Genomic DNA, 19,841 nt, shown 5'->3' on the forward strand with positions numbered 1-19,841 from the left:
CACACACACAGACTTTCACATACATATTTACACATTTTTTTATTGATTTTTCTAAGAAGTGGTGGTTGGTATGGTTACCAGGTATATGGACTAATTTTTTTTATATTTTTATCCTTCTGTTTTAAAAATAGTCTGTTACTGTTACTGACTTTAAGCATTTTACCCTCACACAGTAATTATATAATTAACCTCTATCCTTAAAATCCCAAGGTATGATTTCTGTGGAAAAGCAGAAGAAATCATTTTCTCAATCTTCATAACCTTTGTTCTTTTATCAAGATGTGAATGAATGTAGGCAGAACGTGTGCAGACCAGACCAGCACTGTAAGAACACCCGCGGGGGCTATAAGTGCATTGATCTTTGTCCCAACGGAATGACCAAGGCTGAAAACGGAACCTGCATTGGTGAGTGTATGGCTATTTCAGTGATTGAGATCTATTTGACATACCAAGGAAGGGATCCATTTTTTTAATTAAATTTTATTTTTTTATTAACATATCATGTATTATTAGCCCCAGGGGTACAGGTCTGTGAATCGCCAGGTTTACACACTTCACAGCACTCACCATATCACATACCCTCCCCAATGTCCATAACCCCACCACCCTCTCCCTACCCCCTCCCCCGAGCAACCCTCAGTTTGTTTTGTGAGATTAAGAGTCTCTTATGGTTTGTCTCCTTCCCGATCCCATCTTGTTTCATTTTTCCCTTTCCTACGCCCCAAAACCCCCATGTTGCCTCTCAACTTGAAGGGATCCATTTTTAAACTAATAATTAAAGTACATTTAATCTCACAAGGAAGTTTTTCTTTTCTCACAGGTTTTTTACTCCCACCTTCTAGTGTGTTTGAGCTGTGGGATCCCAGGCTCTATACCAAGAAATGGAAGCTCACCATGGAAGTTTATTACCATTTTGAGCTCCCATCAATTACACATTCACTTTACACAGTTTAATATCCACATAAATTATCTCACATTATGTCTCTGAAATTCAGTGTCTATATGTTAATTTCACAGGTGGTTAAGAAAAGCTTATACATATTTATTTAAAGTTCAAGGTATTTTATTTTAGAACTAAATATTCTATCAATGTCAAATCAATGACCAGACAAATAAATTATATTCTCCCCGTATCTATTCTTTCTGTGCCAGTCTGCCTTAGTTAGCAGAACTATAAAACAAAAATGAAACAGATAGCATTCCTCCTTTCATGTCCCTACAATCTGCTGGAGCAGGTTGGCTAATTCTACTTTCCTCACCAAAAGAAAATAAAAAACCTATAATACAAAGGAGAATGAAATGCCATAAAAGAGAAACAAATGAAATTGTATGAGAGCACTTGAAAGAGTGATCATATCTAATAGATGTCATGGTAGTGATCGCATTAAATATTGCCTTGAATGGAATGGTAATAATAGGTGGACATGGTAGAAAAAGAAAAGAGAGTCCCCTAGAAGGGGAAAGGGGCTGGGCTTGGAGAAAACAGATTAAAATTCATCCTTCCTGGGTACCTGGGTGGCTCAGTGGGATAAGCATCTGCCTTCAGCTCAGGTCATGATCCCAGGGTCCTGGGAATGAGCCCCACATCCAGCTCCCTGCTCAGCAGGAAGTCTGCTTCTCCCGCCCCTATATCCCCACCCCTGCTTGTTCTTTCTCTTTCTCTCTCTCTTTTCTCTGTGTACTCTCTTTCTCAAATAAAGAAATAAGATCTTAAAAACAAACACATACTGAGGACATGTGGTAAAAGATGGACATGGAGAGGACCAGCCAAACAGCTAGAAATGTGGGGTTGTAGATAAGACACAATGCTGTAAGTCTACATCAACAAGCTTACTAGAGTCACCAGTATAAATAAGACATCCAGAGGTGGAGGGAGTAGAGAGAAGAGGGCTACAAAGCTGAGAACCAAGCCCTTTCCATAGTAGGCCACGAGAGAAGGAAAAGGAACCAGTTAATAAGTGGCAGAGTTAGAACTCGAACCCAGGTCTCAGTCACATGGTGAGAAATGCAACCGTTGACGATTCTAAAGACTGTTCATTTTAAATATAAGGAATTTAGTTTTGAGAGAGGAAGTGTTATTACTTTTTATTACCTCTGTGTCTGTAGATATTGATGAATGTAAAGATGGGACCCATCAGTGCAGATATAACCAGATATGTGAGAATACAAGAGGCAGCTATCGCTGTGTATGTCCCAGAGGTTTCCGGTCTCAAGGAGTTGGAAGACCCTGTATGGGTAAGTTACCAGCAACTCTTACTGAATAATAAAGCTCCTAATGTGATTAGTTAGCCTTATCAACTTGATTAGACCACTCTCCCATCTCAAACGTTTTCTTGGAACAATTAGAAAATGTGTAAGTTGGTTTAAGTAATTTATAACATAATTCGAATTACTTCTTAAAGATTTCATATGGAGTTCCATTTGCACTGGCATTTAACATGATAGTAATCACCATTTACATAGTGCTTACTATACACTACACATATCAGAGTGAGATGGCAATATATTACCATGATGACTTAATTATGAAGGTTCTCTTATCAATGATCTCTCTATGTGCATGGCGTGGATGTTTGCACAGATACATTCTAGTTGAATGTGAAGCATAATTGAATGTAATACAAAGGTTTAGATGTGAGGGATTAAAATGTCAATGCACAATTTAAATAAATTGATAATTATTCCTTTATCATACATTTAGTGCTTACTATGTGCCTTTTCCTGTGCTAAGAAGCTCACTCAGTTCTCCCAATAGCCAGTTTATTTCTATCTTAGTTATAACTAAATGTAAATAAGGCAGGTAATGGACAATTAGAAGAGATCTGTAAGAAGGTAACCATATACTTCTTTTTAATTAATGCGCTGAATAATCAAAATCTGAAACCAACCTATGAAATTATATTCCCCTGGAATATTTAAGGATGGTGCAAAAAAAGAAAAAATGGTGTGGGCTTTACATACTGGCTTCCAGTTTGCATACTGTGCTTTTAAAATTAGTTTCCTTGGTTGTCTTAACAACAGTTTATAACAAATTCTCTCATAAAGACTTAGTTCTGTCTTTATGTAGCCCCTAGCTTAGTACTTTGCACAGAGCAAATGTTGAAAATAATACAATTACTAGAAACGGTTTTAAAATAAATACTCTCCAATAGCAGAAGTGCATAACATAGCATTTTAGTGTTTTGTTTAGGTATTGTAATTTATATATAACTTAACATCTTGATTAGTCATAGCGGTGACCTAGCAGAATGAAATATGTTTATTTGTTCACTAATTTGACTTGAAGTTGAATGTCAGACCTTGGACTGGGAAATACATCAATGAAGAAGGTAGAGCCATTGCCTTAAAGAGATTTAAAATGTTAATTTTAACCTTTGCCTACTAAAATAATTTTTAAAACAAAATTTACTACTTCTATTTTGCTTATTCATATTGCTGTCTTTTATGTCACTGTGGTAATGAATTAGAGAATTTGGTTTTGTTTTCTGGTTTTCATTTGCTTTTCCAATTTACAGGAAAAGTTGGGAGTGTATACTGTATGTTGACCTAGGTATTGGAAGAAAAATAACTTTTTAAAAAATTTTATGGACTTTTGAGTTTATATCTTAGTAAGAAATAATTCTTAGTTTCCTACTCTTTAAATTTTTGTGGAAAATGTGCTTAGCTTGATTATTACATAATAATTATTGATTCAAAAGAAATAAAAGAAAAATGTTAGTAGTTATACCAATATTATCCCATCTGAAGCTTGTGTTTGTATGAAAGATTGGCAGTACTAGTGAGAATGTCGTAATAAAACTCAAACTAGAAATGTGATTGAGTCCTTCCCTCCACCAACAGAATTAAGATCTGCATTAGCTTTGAACTCTAGTTTTTCTAGATTCAAGACCACATTTTCCCATTTGACCCTTTATGTTTCTACTGACCACAAGAAGCAGTCTTTAGGAGAAGTCCTAGAACCTTTCTATACGTTCATGAATGCATGATTAAAGCTTTCTCTAAAGTTCACAACAATGGAGAAATTACTGTATTCATAGCTTTGGAGGGTAACGTAATGTCTTCAGTTTGTTCCAGAGACTGATTTCTTGATTCCTGTGTTTTGTGTGTATATGTATGTGTTTTTTTTTTCTCTTTTTTATGTATCATGGCACACGAGCAGACATTAATGAATGTGAACAAGTGCCTAAGCCTTGTGCGTATCAGTGCGCCAACACCCCCGGCAGCTTCAAGTGTATCTGTCCACCAGGACAACATTTATTAGGGGACGGGAAATCTTGCGCTGGATTGGAGAGGCTACCTAATTATGGCACTCAGTACAGTAGCTATAACCTTGCACGGTTCTCCTCTGTGAGAAACAACTATCAACCTCAACAGCATTACAGACAATACTCCCATCTCTACAGCTCCTACTCAGAGTATAGAAACAGCAGAACATCTCTCTCCAGGACTAGAAGGACTATTAGGAAAACTTGCCCTGAAGGCTCTGAGGCGAGCCGTGACACATGTGTAGGTAAATGTCAGCCATATTACATTTCCTTCCGGTGGGCTCGTTTATGGGCCAGAATCTAAGCATAGACACCGCACCTGTGGTTGTCTGGGTGCTATGAACTACCTCTGATCTCAGCTCTGGGTTGATTCAGAGTTCCAAGGCATTTATTCGGGCACCTAAAACTATGACAAAATTTATTCAAATAAATGATGAATTTGCATGTGTACATTCTGATAATACATTGTTTTGTATTGACAGTTCCTCTCTTTTGATCACTCCTGAAAGTGTTATTAAATCTAATGCTACGTGGAAATAAATTTCAGTGGCATTTTTTTTTTTTACTAAAAAAAGAAAATATGAGTATTGCCAGATTATGGCTTTACCTGGTTGATGCCAAAGCAATGAGTTAAAAGTGAAACTTTCAGTGACTCCATCAACTGCTTATTCTATGGGACAACCAAAATGGTGTTGACTGTTGACCCACACTCCCTGTGGAATTTCTCAGTTTGATTATTTTGTATATACGGAAATCACTGAAAAGATAATGTGAGCCAGGACAAAATTAAGTTGCTTTCATTTCTCTAAAATATGTGCTTTCGATATCTTTATCTAAACTCATCTACAATTTAATTTGTTTGCAAAAGTGAAGTGTAATTTCCAACTCAATAATTGAGACTTTGTTTTCAGTTAAGTTGCAAACATTACCATCTGTCATTCATTTAATTCAATTTTCTGTGAGCGTCCACAGTTTGCATGCCATTGAGCTATGTGCCAAGAGAAATTAGCAAACACGAATTAGCCCCACTTTTGGTTAGATGACAGAAGAAAGCAAGGAAGAGAGGGAGGAAGGCAGAAAGAAAGAAATTTTGTTTAAATTTTAAGACCTCTACTCCAACTTCATTTTCTTGCGTTTTTCTTAAGTATTCTGAACTTCCCTTATTCTTGCCTATATATTTGTTACACATTTCTTATAAACATTTTAAAAAATGTCTTTTTCTGACTTTAATTACCATTTTTCTTCTACTCTTCACCCCAAGCGTTGCTTCACATCATTATCGTCTCAGACGTGCTCCCTTAATCACTCTTCATGGACCCAGACTCTCAAAACCTTTATCAGCTGGACCCCCAACTCACTGGATTCTTTAGCTTTAAACTTTTCTCCTTCAGTCTATACTTTCCCAGAGCTTTTCTCTCTACCGGTCTTGATGTACCTGAAGGTTAATATGATGCACATGAAACCTTCTCCCTACGATCGGTCTTAGAACTGTTGGCAAAGCTAATTCCTTTTACCCTTGAATTTCAAACATTAATGCCTTCATCAGCAGTTCTCTACCTTTAGTCCATATGGTCAAACACTGCTGAATTCCTAACCCTGTGGACTCCACAATCCTTACAAGGAAGTCAAACACCACTCTCAACCTGCTCCAAACCATTCTGAGCATTGGTAATTTTTCATGCCCAGGATTTTGACCTCTTTGTTAGTTAAAACTCTTCACCATTTTTTAATTGATAGAATTAAAATTTGACATGTCTTTCAAAGTTTCATCCAAATAGTCATTTCCACGAAGGGGTTTCATCTCCAATTACTCCAATTACTCTCTGACTTCATCTTAGACAAGCTCTTCTCTTCTACCTGTCCAAAACCCTTGTTTATGTGGTGACACATGAGTTAAACCATACCCCCAACATGGTACACCATCATGCTGATTTCTTTTAAGAAAGCATTCCTGATTAATAACTCCATTCTCTATTTATTCATCACTATCTAAGCTCTGCAGTTTCACAGTAGAGTCTTATAAATGTATTCTGTGTCTGTGTGTTTGTATTACACTAAATATCATGTTCATAAGAATTATCCTCCCCAAACCATTGGCTTGAGGCAGCTACTATTTCAGAGGACCAATCATGGAGAATCTGAGGTAAACTTCCATATCTAGTCGATTACTGGATGTTTGAACTTTATTGGGGGGCAGTTAATAGGCTTTTAGAAATAATTCTTAAAATATGGTGAATATTTTGTAGTATTCATACTAATAAAGAAATTTGCACTGAATTTGCAGACAGCTTTGGAATTATGCTACGAGCAACTTGCAATAAACACCAAATGCCTTTAATTAACCATCTGGGATAGACAACTCACAAAAGATTCAAATCAACACTCTGCAGCCTTATTAGACTTGGGCAAAATTGGGCTTTTTAAGGAAATTATTCCAAAGCTTAACAGGAGAAATGAACACTGTGTTGCTTCTGAATACCAAAATTGCACTTGGGGCCACATTGAAATTCCTGCTGTGGGAAGAGTGAACTGACTTATTGGAGTTCCACAGCACTGACACTGCTGGGATGATTTTGTGTGGAAGCAGATAGCAAAAGGAAAAAAGTAAAAATAATACACAAGTTGAATAAATGCTTTGGTTCACAGTGGGGTAAAAACAGTAAGAGATATTTGGTGAGTGTTCGTCATGAACAGATTTGGAATCTCCGCAGTTACATCCTGAGCATATGCAAAACATGTACAGTGAACACATCCCTTTGCTCTGAGTCACAAGTTTTCACCTTGTCTGCTCTTAGCCTCTACCCTACAAGCCCCCCTGCTCCCACTTGATGTCATGTTCTCTTTTCATTCTCCCACTGGTTGGTGGGACTCTGAACCAATTCTAACATTAGTCTCAGCAAAATACAACTGGGGTAAGAAAACTGAGGCGCTCCAAATCATATCTCTTGTCCTGAAAGCAAATAGCAATGTTTAATTATCACCCATTCTCCTCTCCTATTTATTGCTACTTTCTTGGCTTTGTTTAATACTAGCAAATAGATAGCTCTTAATGATAAAGTGCTTTCCCATGTATTATGCTCTATGGACCTTCCAACAAATCTGTACAGTGGAGAGATCATGTCAGTGAGTCCTTTGATAAAGAATTGACTGGGACCTTGAGAAATAAAGTGAGCTGCCCAAGGTGTCCCATCAACCATAGATATGTTGCTGCCATTAGTACTTTACAAATGTATGAAGTTTGATGAATATCCTTATCACAAAATTAAAAACACCTCCACTTGATATCTCTGTATGGGAAAGCAATGCATGGATGTTGGGAGCAGGTGTAGGAAAAGAGAGAGGTAGGTGAAGTTTAAATAAAATAAAAAGATTCCTTGTTCCAATTAACCTCAATAGAAACTGCCTTTTTGGTAAATTCTACTATTCTGTAAAGAATTTGGTACTTTGGTGGTTTAGGATCTTGTATAAATCTGTTCCATCTGCCATTCCAGGCTTGCTTAACTCATATAGAAATTGGCCGGTTTGGGGCTTCAGCTCATAGACACTTTTACACAGAAGAGATGTTCATATTTTGTGAAATAGTACAGTTGATGTTGGGTTCATTAAAAACAGATCCTGATATAAAACAGCTCTGAGCATGTTTAAACACACAAGTGTAAAATCACCAAGAAGTTTTTCTATCGTATATCAACAACTTGTGTGTAATTGGTTCTGTCAGTAGTTTCTGCCTTTTTTTGCATGGTTATACACTCTGCTTTCTTTCTGCACAGATATTGATGAATGTGAAAATAGAGACATTTGCCAGCATGAGTGTAAAAATACCTTTGGGAGCTATCAGTGTATCTGTCCCCCTGGCTATCAACTCATGCTCAATGGAAAGACTTGTCAAGGTGAGAAAATCTCAGAATGTGTATTATGGCTACTTGACTTAAAACCAATGTAGGAGAATGTGAGAAATTAAGTGTCTTCTTTTTTTTTTTTTTTTTTTTTAATAATTATTCTCCTGGTTGCTTTCTCTTCCTTCTCATTCCCATTGGTCATATTTATCATTGCTTTTGTAAGTAGGAGAACTGGAGAGAAAGCCATTAGGCAGAAGAAAAAAGTTGAGAGTCATTTTCGGTGCAGTCTTACAGAAGGAGCAAGAATGTCTAAATCCGGTCATGTTCTGTATTTCTAAAACTAAGTGGGAATAGCTTCAAATATCTTTTCAAAATTAAGCCAAGATGGAAGATGAAATAGGAGCAGAGCTCAGTAAATTTACTCCAGTATTAGGCATTATTTTATTTTTTTTGTTTTGGCAACATTGGGTAATTGATTAAATGATCTATTCTTTGAGTCTGCAACTGTTGTAAAACAGTCATAAGCTAGCTTTGAAGAATGCAAATAATATAGTCTCTTCCCTTTGATATCTTAGTACAATGGAAACAGATATGTAAATAAAAGCACAATATACAGGGTTGTAGGTTCTATAAACAGAGTTTGGGACAATGTGTATTTTTTTTTTTTAAAGATTTTATTTATTTATTTGACAGAGCGAGATTACAAGTAGGCAGAGAGGCAGACAGAGAGAGAGGAGGAAGCAGGCTCCCTGCTGAGCAAAGAGCCCGATGCGGGACTCGATCCCAGGACCCTGAGATCATGACCTGAGCCGAAGGCAGCGGTTTAACCCACTGAGCCACCCAGGCGCCCCCTGGGACAATGTGTATTGACGGTAGAAAGAAAAAAACTATCAATCTCAATATTACCTTCTTTACACAAAAATGTGAAAGGGACATTTTGCTTTAATAAGGTATATTATATTGCAATGCATGCTTAGATCAAAAAGAAATAAGAACTTATATAAATCTTAAAAATTTTATAAGAAACCCCCTCAATTTTGTGGTCAAAATCAAAAGTATTATGTAGGTATTAACAAGACTCTGAATTTTAGTAATTTCTGTCACATTCAATCTTTATCATTTCCTAAATCATATCAGATAATATCTCCAAAAGAGTGCTTTATCAGTAATAACCAAATTAAATTTGCCTTCTCTGGGAGATTCACAGAAGACTTGCTAGGATGCAGGTCATGGAAAGAGTGCTCCAGGAAGCAAGACCTGGATGGGCGATGGGACCACCTGACTACCATGACCTGTCCCACACCCATTTACCCAGTCCCTCCCTGAGAGTCTCCACTGGACCACGTGGACTGGAGAAGTAAAGGAAATACCATAACAACCTTCGCTCCCAATCATCTGTCACAAATGCTTGTTAAGAACTTACCCTATGCAGAACTTTCTACTGAGATTTGAAGTATGAGAGTAACACATTGACGTTGTAGTTATGTCTTTCCAAAGCAATTATTAACTCATTTTAAGCAGCAGTACAGATATGTCAAGGGCAATAGTTTGTACCCATTCTACAGATAATAAGATGAATATGCTAGAACAATCAAGAACAAGGGTTGGACTTGATCACAGATCTCAAAATGTCTAGAGTGGTCCTTTGTCTCTCCTGTCATACTGTGAACACCAGGGTCCTTGTACAGTGGCAGCAGGGTGAGGTGAGAGAATTTACGCTGTCCGTGCTTTATAACTTTCCCCATGGCATCGCCCCAAGAATCCTCTAAAGAGGTGGCAGTGCCCAACATCAACACTACACTTCCTGTGAGTGCACCAGGCACCAAGGAAGGAAGGATTTGGAACAACCAACCAAAGTACAAAAGCCTTAGCCAGATTTTTAAGTGCTATATTATGTTATCTCCTCATTAGAGGATTTTTCTTTTTTTCTAAATTATGCCATTTTGTTCCTTGATTGCCCTGGCCGTCCATTCAGTTCAAACTTTTTTCAGTTTTCAGTTGGGCTTCGGAGAGTGGAAAATAATGTGAACAAATCAGAAACAGGTGTCACTTGAAATGTTTGTGATTTAAATGGGTTACATATTTTTGTGGTTTTTAAAAAAGACTTGAGAGAAAACAATTACATCTTTTAAAGCAGCCTTTAATCTGAAGAATAACTTGGAATCTTTTTATAGCTTTAGGAAGTGTTTCAGGAATTCATGAGAGGAAAAAAAGTTGATTTCCATTTACATGTGCATTTTTGAAGCTGTATACGTTAGTGATACAAATGTCAGTGACAAAAAGGAAATTAAAGTGAATTTGACATTGAACAAGGACAGAGACTCTAATCAAAAGTGGAAGTCGGCAGAATACAAGATGAGAAACAAAAACATGACTGATCATGATTTGCCCAAGAAGCAGAGAGGAGAAACTAAAAGATCTTTCTGCTCGTTTTAAGCCCCACTAATCTAATTCTGAACATTTAGAAATACTTTATTAGCATTGCACTTAAAATGAGTGTTCTAATCTATCCAGGGTTTTTTTTTTTTTTTTTTTAAAGATTTTATTTATTTAACAGAAAGAGATCACAAGTAGGCAGAGGCAGGCAGAGAGGAAGGGAAGCAGGCTCCCCACCCAGCAGAGAGCCCAATGCGGGGCTCAATCCCAGGACCCTGGGATCATGACCTGAGCCAAAAGCAGAGGCTTTAACCCACTGAGCCACTCAGGCGCCCCTATCCAAGGTTTTAAAAAGTAATCCATAATGTTATCAAGAATCTAAATTATTCTCTCTATAAGATAAATGTTTCAGGTATGTTTATTCTAAATTATTGTGTAATGTATCCAGAAGCACTTGGTTAAATGCAGTCATATGTTCTAAAGCTATTAATATAAAAGCTTTTCAGCTCATCCTGGTAATCTTTTCTTGTAGACTATATAGATTATAAAATGCTCACCCTTTAATTTCTACCATAGTAATTTTCTTACAATATTTAATAAAAAACAGCCTCACATTGTCAGCTAGCAGAAGACAGCATGATTTCTCCATCTTTTCCAGCTCCTTTTTAAAAAAACAGGCAGTAGACTAAAGGAGTAGAGCGAATGCCTATAAGGTGCTTAAGCCTGAGGAGATAATAGTAGACAGAAGGAGATAAGAAGTAGACAAAAGAAGGCCACCTTCTAGAAGCTCAAATACTTAAGAAAGCTTTTCAGTGGGAAGTATTCATTATTATGGAGCAGAAGGCAAACACTTTGAATATTAGACTTTAATATATTTTTGTACACTCATATTCAGCCATTGGAAATCTGTGAAAGATAGCTACACTTTTTTTTTTTAATGATTTTATTTATTTATTTATTTGACACAGAAAGAGAGAGCACAAGAACGGGGAACAACAGGCAGAGGGAAAGGGAGAAGCAATCTCTGCCAAGCAAGGAGCCCGATGTGGGGCTTGATCCCAGGACCCTGGGATCATGACCTGAGCTGAAGGCAGATCTTAACTGCCACCCCGGTGCCCCAAGATAGCTACTCTTATTATGCACATAGGCATGTGTCCAGATTCTGGTCTCCATGCCACCATTTCCATGGGCCCCTGCAGCCCACTGGCCTTCATGTGCCTGCAGGAAGGAATTCACCATAAAAATAAGAGCTAAAATGAAATTTGGTAGATAAGTATGAAGGGAATGTTTTTTATGAGGAAAAAAAAAAGAAGATAAGGCTAATTACATTTCTTTCACATTTTCCCAAAGGGCTTTTCACTTCATTCTGAGACAATCTCATTTTGCCAAGGAGATAATGCCCTTCTGACAGATAAAATCATAATTAGAACTTGGTTCACAGAGACAATAGGCAAGATTTAACTGAGATAAAAATTTGTTTCACACTGTGTTATATTCCTGTAGGAAAATTAGTCCTAATATAAAACTAGTCATACAAAGCACGTTATGTTATTATCAGCACATCTAAGTAACTAAAAAGCCATGTAAGTGATTTACTCCCTATCACTTTAGCTCAGTGTCTTTTTACATTGTGCACACCATTAGCAAGTTTAAAGTAAATAATCACACTGCATTTCCTTAGAAAACAGAAATATATTTGAAACCAAATCTAAAATGCTCAGTTTTGAGATGGAAATGGTAAATAATTCAGAAATAAAATTTAATGGGGCACCTGGGTGGCTCAGTGGGTTAAGCCTCTGCCTTTAGCTCGGGTCATGATCTCAGGGTCCTAGGATCAAGCCCCGCATCGGACTCTCTGCTTAGCAGGGATCCTGCTTCCCTTCCTCTCTTTCTGCCTACTTGTGATTTCTGTCAAATAAATAAATAATATCTTTTTTAAAAAAAGAAAAATTTAACATTTATTGTTCATTATTCATATATATACTGTTTCTTGGAACTGCTTCTCTCTTTTTCTTTCATTGATAGCAGTTTTTCAAGCTATTTAAGAATTCACCAAAGAACTTACAACTTTATTTTTTTTTTTAAGATTTTATTTATTTATTTAACAGAGAGAGATCACAAGCAGGCAGAGAGGCAGGCAGAGAGAAAGGAGGAAGCAGGCTCCCCGCTGAGCAGAGAGCCAGACGCGGGGCTCGATCCCAGGACCCTGGGATCATGACCTGAGCCGAAGGCAGCAGCTCAACCCACTGAGCCACCCAGGCGCCCCAGAACTTACAACTTTAACCCAAGTCCAACATACACATGATTATGCAGGTACCAAGTCACCTGCTACCATGAAATGATACAATAGTTTTTGCACATGGAAGTACATTTGACCTTTAGGTCCTGCCTCTGCAGAGGACGGATTTGGGCCCAGTTCACTGTAATCGTTCCCTCCTATACAGCAGGATCTATGTTTATTCAAATACCAAAGAAGGAGGAGAATTGTAAGTGCCAATAAGCTGCCAGTTGACTTAAGACTTTAAAATAAGTCATCTTCAATTTTTGCTTGCCTACTCCAAAAAAAATTTGAAACCTTACACTTCATTCATACATTTTAGAACTGACTTCTAAAGTTTCTTATCATTTAAATTGTTGTACAGGGTGTGAATTCTGGCTTTGATGTCCATGTGCTTCAAATATATTCTCATCAATACTTTGGAGCTGTAGATAACCTAGTTAATGGGGAATGATCATTATATAATTTAAAAGTCTGCAGTCGCTGTTAAACCAACCAGCTTGACTGTCAGAAAAAGTCTAAGGTCATTTATCTGTTCAAGTAGAAGTGTTAGTAGGTGTTCCCATGACAACCAGCTTGCTTCCGAAATCTAATTTACAAGAGAGAGCCAAGACCATTGGTCCGCAGCCATGATGAAATAAGGCCTGCCACCATCAATACGAATAACCAGTTTCTCACCCTTCCTATGTGCCTTGAAGCATTTTACCCCTCCCTGAGTATCATAAAGAGACTAGGGATTAGTGGAAACCTTTCTTTTACAAAGCAGAAGGATATAAAATGGGAAAGGCGACAAGAGAACTCCAGGCCACAGGAAGTTCTCAGGAAGAGTGCTTTTAGGAAAGAGAACTTGTGGGAAATAAATTTCTGGATGTGAACGATTCCATGAAATATTTGTCTGCTCTCATATTACTGGAAAGCTTCCATGTGCCACCAGGGGAATGCAGGTACCGCAGTTGGAAATTATTACTCTAAAATATGGTTCTTAATGTTAGGATTTCAAAATCCCTTAAAAATGTTGTAGAACCCTATGGACCCACTTCCCAGAAATATCCATCAATTTCAGTGTTGTGCTCTCTGTCTCTCCATCTGTCCTTGTCCCTGTCTCTCTCTCTCTCTGTGTGTGTCGTGCGCGTGTGCACACGTACACACACACACTCTCTCATACATGCACACACAAAAAGATTTTCATTCACAAATCCCCTGGTACTCAAATACAGACCCTAAGTTAAAAATCATGGCTCAGGACCCACCTGGGTGGCTCTGTGGGTTAAAGCCTTTGCCTTCAGATCAGGTCATGATGTCAGGGTCCTGGGATTGAGCCCCACATCGGGCTCTCTGCTCAGCAGGGAGCCTGCTCCCCCCACCTCCTCTCTGCCTACTTGTGATCTCTGTCTGTTAAATAAATAAAAATTTTTTTTAAAAATCATGGCTCAAAAACATTCATTCTCAGAAAGCTAAGAAACCGTTTCCTTTAGTTCCATCTTGATGTTTCTTGATTATAGCGATTTAAGTGTGTTTTTATTTAACAACTTTGTATAGAAAACAACAAAATAAACAACATTTCATTTGCATGTTTCCCCACTATCCAAAGGGTAGCCAGCACCCTAGAGAGCACATCCCAACCCCATAACCCCTGAGGGTGGATTCGCCACAGTTCATGTTTGATTAAACTTGGATTATGGTTCTTCATTCATTTGATCCTGTGTTGTTTGTCCACTCCCACCCCCGAACCTCTCTCTCCACAAGAAATGACTGACTTGAATCTATAACTTGACTCCTTTAATTTCCATGATCTTACCTCCCACTCAACACTTTGAACTTAGAAAATACCAGGAAGGATCACTCACATTATAAAGAGGTTCTTCCCTTTACAGAAAGGCTCACAAGGGTCCTTTAAATTTTTAGCTTGTTTCTCGTGAATTTAAAGGATTGTTTGCTTTACAAAACTCCAATGCACTCTATTTTCCAAATATAAAAAACAGCAGAGTTCTCAATAGCTTCCCTTCTACTTTGATAGCTTTTATTTTTCGATTTCCCTTCACAAGTGTTAAAAATTATCCTCGGGCACCTGGGTGGCTCAGTGGGTTAAGCCGCTGCCTTCGGCTCAGGTCATGATCTCAGAGTCCTGGGATAGAGTCCCGCATCGGGCTCTCTGCTCAGCGGAGAGCCTGCTTCTCTCTCTCTCTCTCTGCCTGCCTCTCCATCTACTTGTGATTTCTCTCTGTCAAATAAATAAATAAAATCTTTAAAAAAAAAAAAATTATCCTCAAAGCTCTACGGGAACTAGCATACCAGGTATCAGGATCCCCATTTTGTGGTTGAAGAAGCTTAGTATGGTTACCAGATTCATCCATGGGGACTTGCCATTACAGTCAAGCATTCGCAACACCTGCTCTCACGGCCTGCTCTGACCCAAGTTGCTGACACTGCGTGTTCTTCGTGCTTTTGCTAGATGTTGATGAGTGTCTGGAGCAGAGTGTGCGCTGTGGACCAAATCGCATGTGCTTCAACATGAGAGGAAGCTACCAATGCATCGATACGCCCTGTCCACCCAACTACCAACGGGATCCTGTTTCAGGGTAAGTCCTGCCTTCTCTTCTCAGAAATACCTTTTGAAAAGCTTTCTCTCCTCAACCAACAAACCCTGTCTGTTGTCGCGTGTAGCTCACAGGACGTCAATAATACCAAGGGGTATGTGAAGTTACAGTGTGTTCCTTCTTCAATGAATGGGTATGAAATGAGTTCATCCTGCGGCAGCCGCTGTAGTCTAAACTATCACTGTTGGCTGCCAAGGTTTTCCCGGAGCGTCTCCCCAGTAGGTAGTCCGCCATGCCACATCTAGAATTCTGCCTCAGCGGTGAGCATTTTATGGGATGATAGAACCTCACCTCCTTTCAAATTTCCTAGTTTGTTTGTGTCAGAGTTTTAAGAGCTCTCAGGACTTAGAGCATTCCAAGAAGTACCTTGGCTGTAATTGTGATGACTCACCATGACTCCATGAGAGAATGGAGATGAGCAAGGATGAGTCAGCTGTCTGCCTGCTCATATATGGTCTTGCTTACATTCCCTGCTGTCTGAAACACTATCTTTTATGGGTTCTGAATAAAACTACTCTTCCATTTTCTCCCTCCTCTTACAGAAATATCATACTCTGTTCAGGTACCAAGCCAACAGGGTGCTTGAAAACAGAGATAATGGTCATCATGACTAGGACCTGCTAATAAAAAGTTGTTTCTGAAACCAGATGCTGGTGGGAGCTCACACTTTGTTTTTCCTCTCAGCAGTGACTACCAAGTTCGGTAACATGATCAAGTGTGGACTGCCCCAGATCCAGCAAAAACCTATTCATAATTGCTTTAGAGGGAAAAGAAAGGGAATAGGAAGGGGAGGGCAAAAATTTAAAAATATTGACTTAAGAAACACCTAAAAATACTATGACTGAAGAACCCATATCTGCAGAAAATGGTCCTTTGTGCATTTTAAAAAATTTTTTATTCTCCATTACCAGTGATTTCTGAAAGAGAATTTAAAAGTCATGCCTCAAAAGCAGCCAATGTGGGCTCTGAAAAAAGAAAACATAGTATTTTTAATATAAGATAATGTGGAAAACAAATACAAAAAGGAAGAGCTTTTTCCCCCCAGGAATCTTCATTGACTTTATATTACTTTTAGGAAAATAAACCAAATATCAATAAATTCTACTTCAGCTTTCAATTTTAGGACAGATGTTACAATTTAAGAATAGCTTGTATTCCTCTCTTTAAAAACTACTTGTTTTCAGTCTATGTACAGATCCTTTTATTTCCAAAACTAACTTTTCATTTTAGAGTAACCATTGTGGTACTCATACTTACTTCAGTGGGTCAAACACTTCTGATTTTACTGAAGTTGAGAGAAAGAGATGGGACTCTAGACCAGCATGCTCTCGTAAGCATCTGGCATCTGGTTTGAGTTAGTGGCATAGCACGTGGTGTGGGCCTTTTGCTCTCGCCATCAGACTGCCTGCTGCCTTTAATGCCTAAGAGTTGTCACGGATCGTGGTCACCTGCCGCATGCCCTCTCCTGCTTCCAAGCCAGATAACAATATGTGCTCTGTGTGTTTTTTCGTCCTTAGGTTCTGCCTTAAGAACTGTCCACCCAATGATCTGGAATGTGCCTTGAGCCCATATGCCTTGGAATACAAACTCATCTCCCTCCCTTTTGGAATAGCTGCCAATCAAGATTTAATCCGGCTGGTAGCATACACGCAGGACGGAGTGATGCATCCCAGGACAACTTTCCTCATGGTAGATGAGGAACAGACTGCTCCTTTTGCCTTAAGGGATGAAAACCTGAAAGGAGTGGTGTATACAACACGACCATTGCGAGAACCAGAGACCTACCGCATGAGGGTTCGAGCCTCATCCTACAGTGCCAACGGGACCATTGAGTATCAGACCACATTCATAGTTTATATAGCTGTGTCTGCCTATCCCTACTAAGAAGCTCTCCAGAGCCTAATTTGCATATTTAAACTACATTAATCATGAGCATCCTGTCCCCTTCCAGGTTACCAGCTCCTGAACAGTTGCAATCTTGGCAACTGGAAAATGGTGCTATGCTCTGTTTTGTGTGCCTTCCTTGGTACTGCTGAGGTATTTTCATGATCCCACCATGGCCATATATTTTGGTAAGGTCTAGGGAAGTCCCTTATTATTTTTCTCTATTTATTACACTGGAGCAGTTACTTTCCAAAGATTATTCCAAAGATTATTCAGAACATCTCACAGGAGAACCCATCAGTGATGTTATAGAATAGCATAGTAGCTAACTAAGATCATTTTCCTTAAAAAACAAAAACAAACCTCACTCAAAGCCAAGTGAATTTTTGAGCATTTGGCCATTTTTAGAATAATAAAACTGCTTGCTATGTGTTTTGATCAAAACTTATTAAATAACTTATAAAGATGCTTTTTTAAAAAGTATTGATACTCTATAGTGGGACTTCTGCACCTATTTTCACCTTAAGGGAAAAAAGAAACACTACTCATTTTAGAAATATAGTATGGCTTCTAGAATGTTTCTTTGATACCAAATAGTGTTCACATGGACTGAGCATCCAAAATAAGGATATTTCAATGATTTTGTGAAATGAGATGAACCACTTATAATAATAGAAAAAAAAATATTGCTTTGTCCTCAGATGATTGTTCATGGCAAGGATCTTTGATATAACCTTCTTTCCCATTGGCTCCATAACTTTTACATTCCAGCGTTTTATTTTCCTGTCAAGTGGAAACAACTTTTACAAATACCAATGAGACAGTTTTCTTTGTTTTTCTTAAAAATCTTCTATGTTCAAATTAGCATAAATGTTGAACGTCAATACACTGTACGTGGTGGTAACAGACTCTGGAAGCAATTGCCAAGATGTATTCTATTTTTATGAAATGTATATATATTACTTTGGTGTATTTTCTATATAATACCTTGATGGACTCTTTTATAAAAATTATTTTATAAAACAAAAAACAATGTTACAGTCAAACCAGCCTGAATAAAATTTTCACATCCCTTTTCTTAACCTTTTTGAAAACTTAAAATTTGTTTCCTTATAGCTATCCTAGGTGTGAAGATAGTCACATATACACACCTATCTGTGTCTACCATACGTAGCCTGACTGAAACAGACTTTAAATGGATCCTCTGAAGTGGGTCTGAGTTAACTTTAATTGGTTCTGTGATACAGTCACAATTAATGGAATTAATAACCTGTCTCAAGTGGTAAAGTGAACTCTGACTGTTTATGGGATACAGTGCCAAAATAGTACTTAAATTCCCACCAGTAGTGGTTGCTTGCTTGTAAGTACACTGGAGAACATGGAGAAAGAAAATAATGAGTTGAGGGCTTTAAATTCTCAACTGAAGTTCTGCCAAAAGGATATGAAGTTGAATGATGATCTGAGGGAAACCCTTATTTCTTAGAACTGCAGCACCAAGTTTTCTGAAAACCAAACCAAAGGTCTAACTCTGACAGTGACTGGATTACAATACAAATTTAGTTCCTAATCTCACAGGTTCTCTTGTGTTAAAGTTAGAGCACTGATTGAAAAGGAAATATGATGGGGCACCTGGGGTGTTCAGTCAATTAAGCGTCTGCCTTCAGCCCCGGTCATGATCCCGGGATCCTGGGATTGAGTCCTGCTCAGCAGGAATCTGCTTCTCCCTTCTCCTTCTCCCTGTTTGTGATCTCTCTGTCTCTGTCTCTCTGTGTCAAATAAATAAAATGTTTTTTTTTAAAGAAAAAATAGAAATAAAATGAAGTATGACCCCACAATTTGGGATAGAGACATAGGGAGCAGATTTTGGTGAAGCTGGAAACCTTCAGCTCCAAATCTGATATGTCTTCTCTGCCAACAGAAACAGCCCTTCCTCTTTGTCTGAGGAAGTTAGTCTTGTCTGAACAAACTGTAATGGCCTTTTCTGAAATCGTCGCAAAAGACTCTGAGCCTTTTCAGGACCAGCCCTTCTCACTTTTCGTTTCTTCTAGAACCATGACCAGATTTACATCTTTAGATTTCAATAACAAAACAAAACCCAAAAAATGAAGATTGTATTTTTTTATAATTCATATTTACTATAGTTTTTAAAATAGCCATCTACAACAAAATTTTTTAAATCTAGTCCTTTACCACAGTAGTTTGAGAAGCACTGTAGGATGCCAAGAACAAAAATTACAACCTACTGTTTCACAGAGAAGAATGCAATTAAATAACCTGCCGCAGAAGCAATCACTGGGGGGGGGGGGGGAATGGAGAGCTAGGATTTGGACCCAGGTCTACTAATTACAAAGCCATATTTTCAATAAGGAAACCCCTCTCAGCTTCTTCAGAAACATTTACTTACATCCAAGCATTATGTTTGCAGCGTGAACATGAACTGAAACTGCCCTGGTTGCAGCTTTGACAAAAATATCTTCACATCTACCACGGAACTGGGACCTCATCTCTGGACATGCAGCTGTAGTGATCACTCATCCTCGAAAATCATCAATGGGAATTCAATTATTAGCATTCCAGGGTTCTGATTTGACATTGAAGTGGA

General features: G+C 38.1%; 1 protein-coding gene across 1 annotated transcript in view; it reads left to right on the forward strand.

Annotated features, from left to right (window-relative positions):
• HMCN1 (hemicentin 1) overlaps window positions 1-18,321 on the forward strand; it is a 458,039-nt gene extending 439,718 nt beyond the window's left edge. Inside the window, 6 exon segments of the mRNA XM_059412784.1 lie at window positions 280-405; window positions 2,107-2,235; window positions 4,160-4,510; window positions 8,036-8,155; window positions 15,211-15,337; window positions 16,873-18,321. Of these exon segments, the coding sequence (XP_059268767.1) occupies window positions 280-405; window positions 2,107-2,235; window positions 4,160-4,510; window positions 8,036-8,155; window positions 15,211-15,337; window positions 16,873-17,239 (1,220 nt within the window). The 3' untranslated portion in view covers window positions 17,240-18,321.
• Window positions 18,322-19,841: the final 1,520 nt, after the last annotated feature.

Source organism: Mustela nigripes, chromosome 10, assembly GCF_022355385.1.
Source record: "Mustela nigripes isolate SB6536 chromosome 10, MUSNIG.SB6536, whole genome shotgun sequence".
NCBI lineage: Eukaryota > Metazoa > Chordata > Mammalia > Carnivora > Mustelidae > Mustela > Mustela nigripes.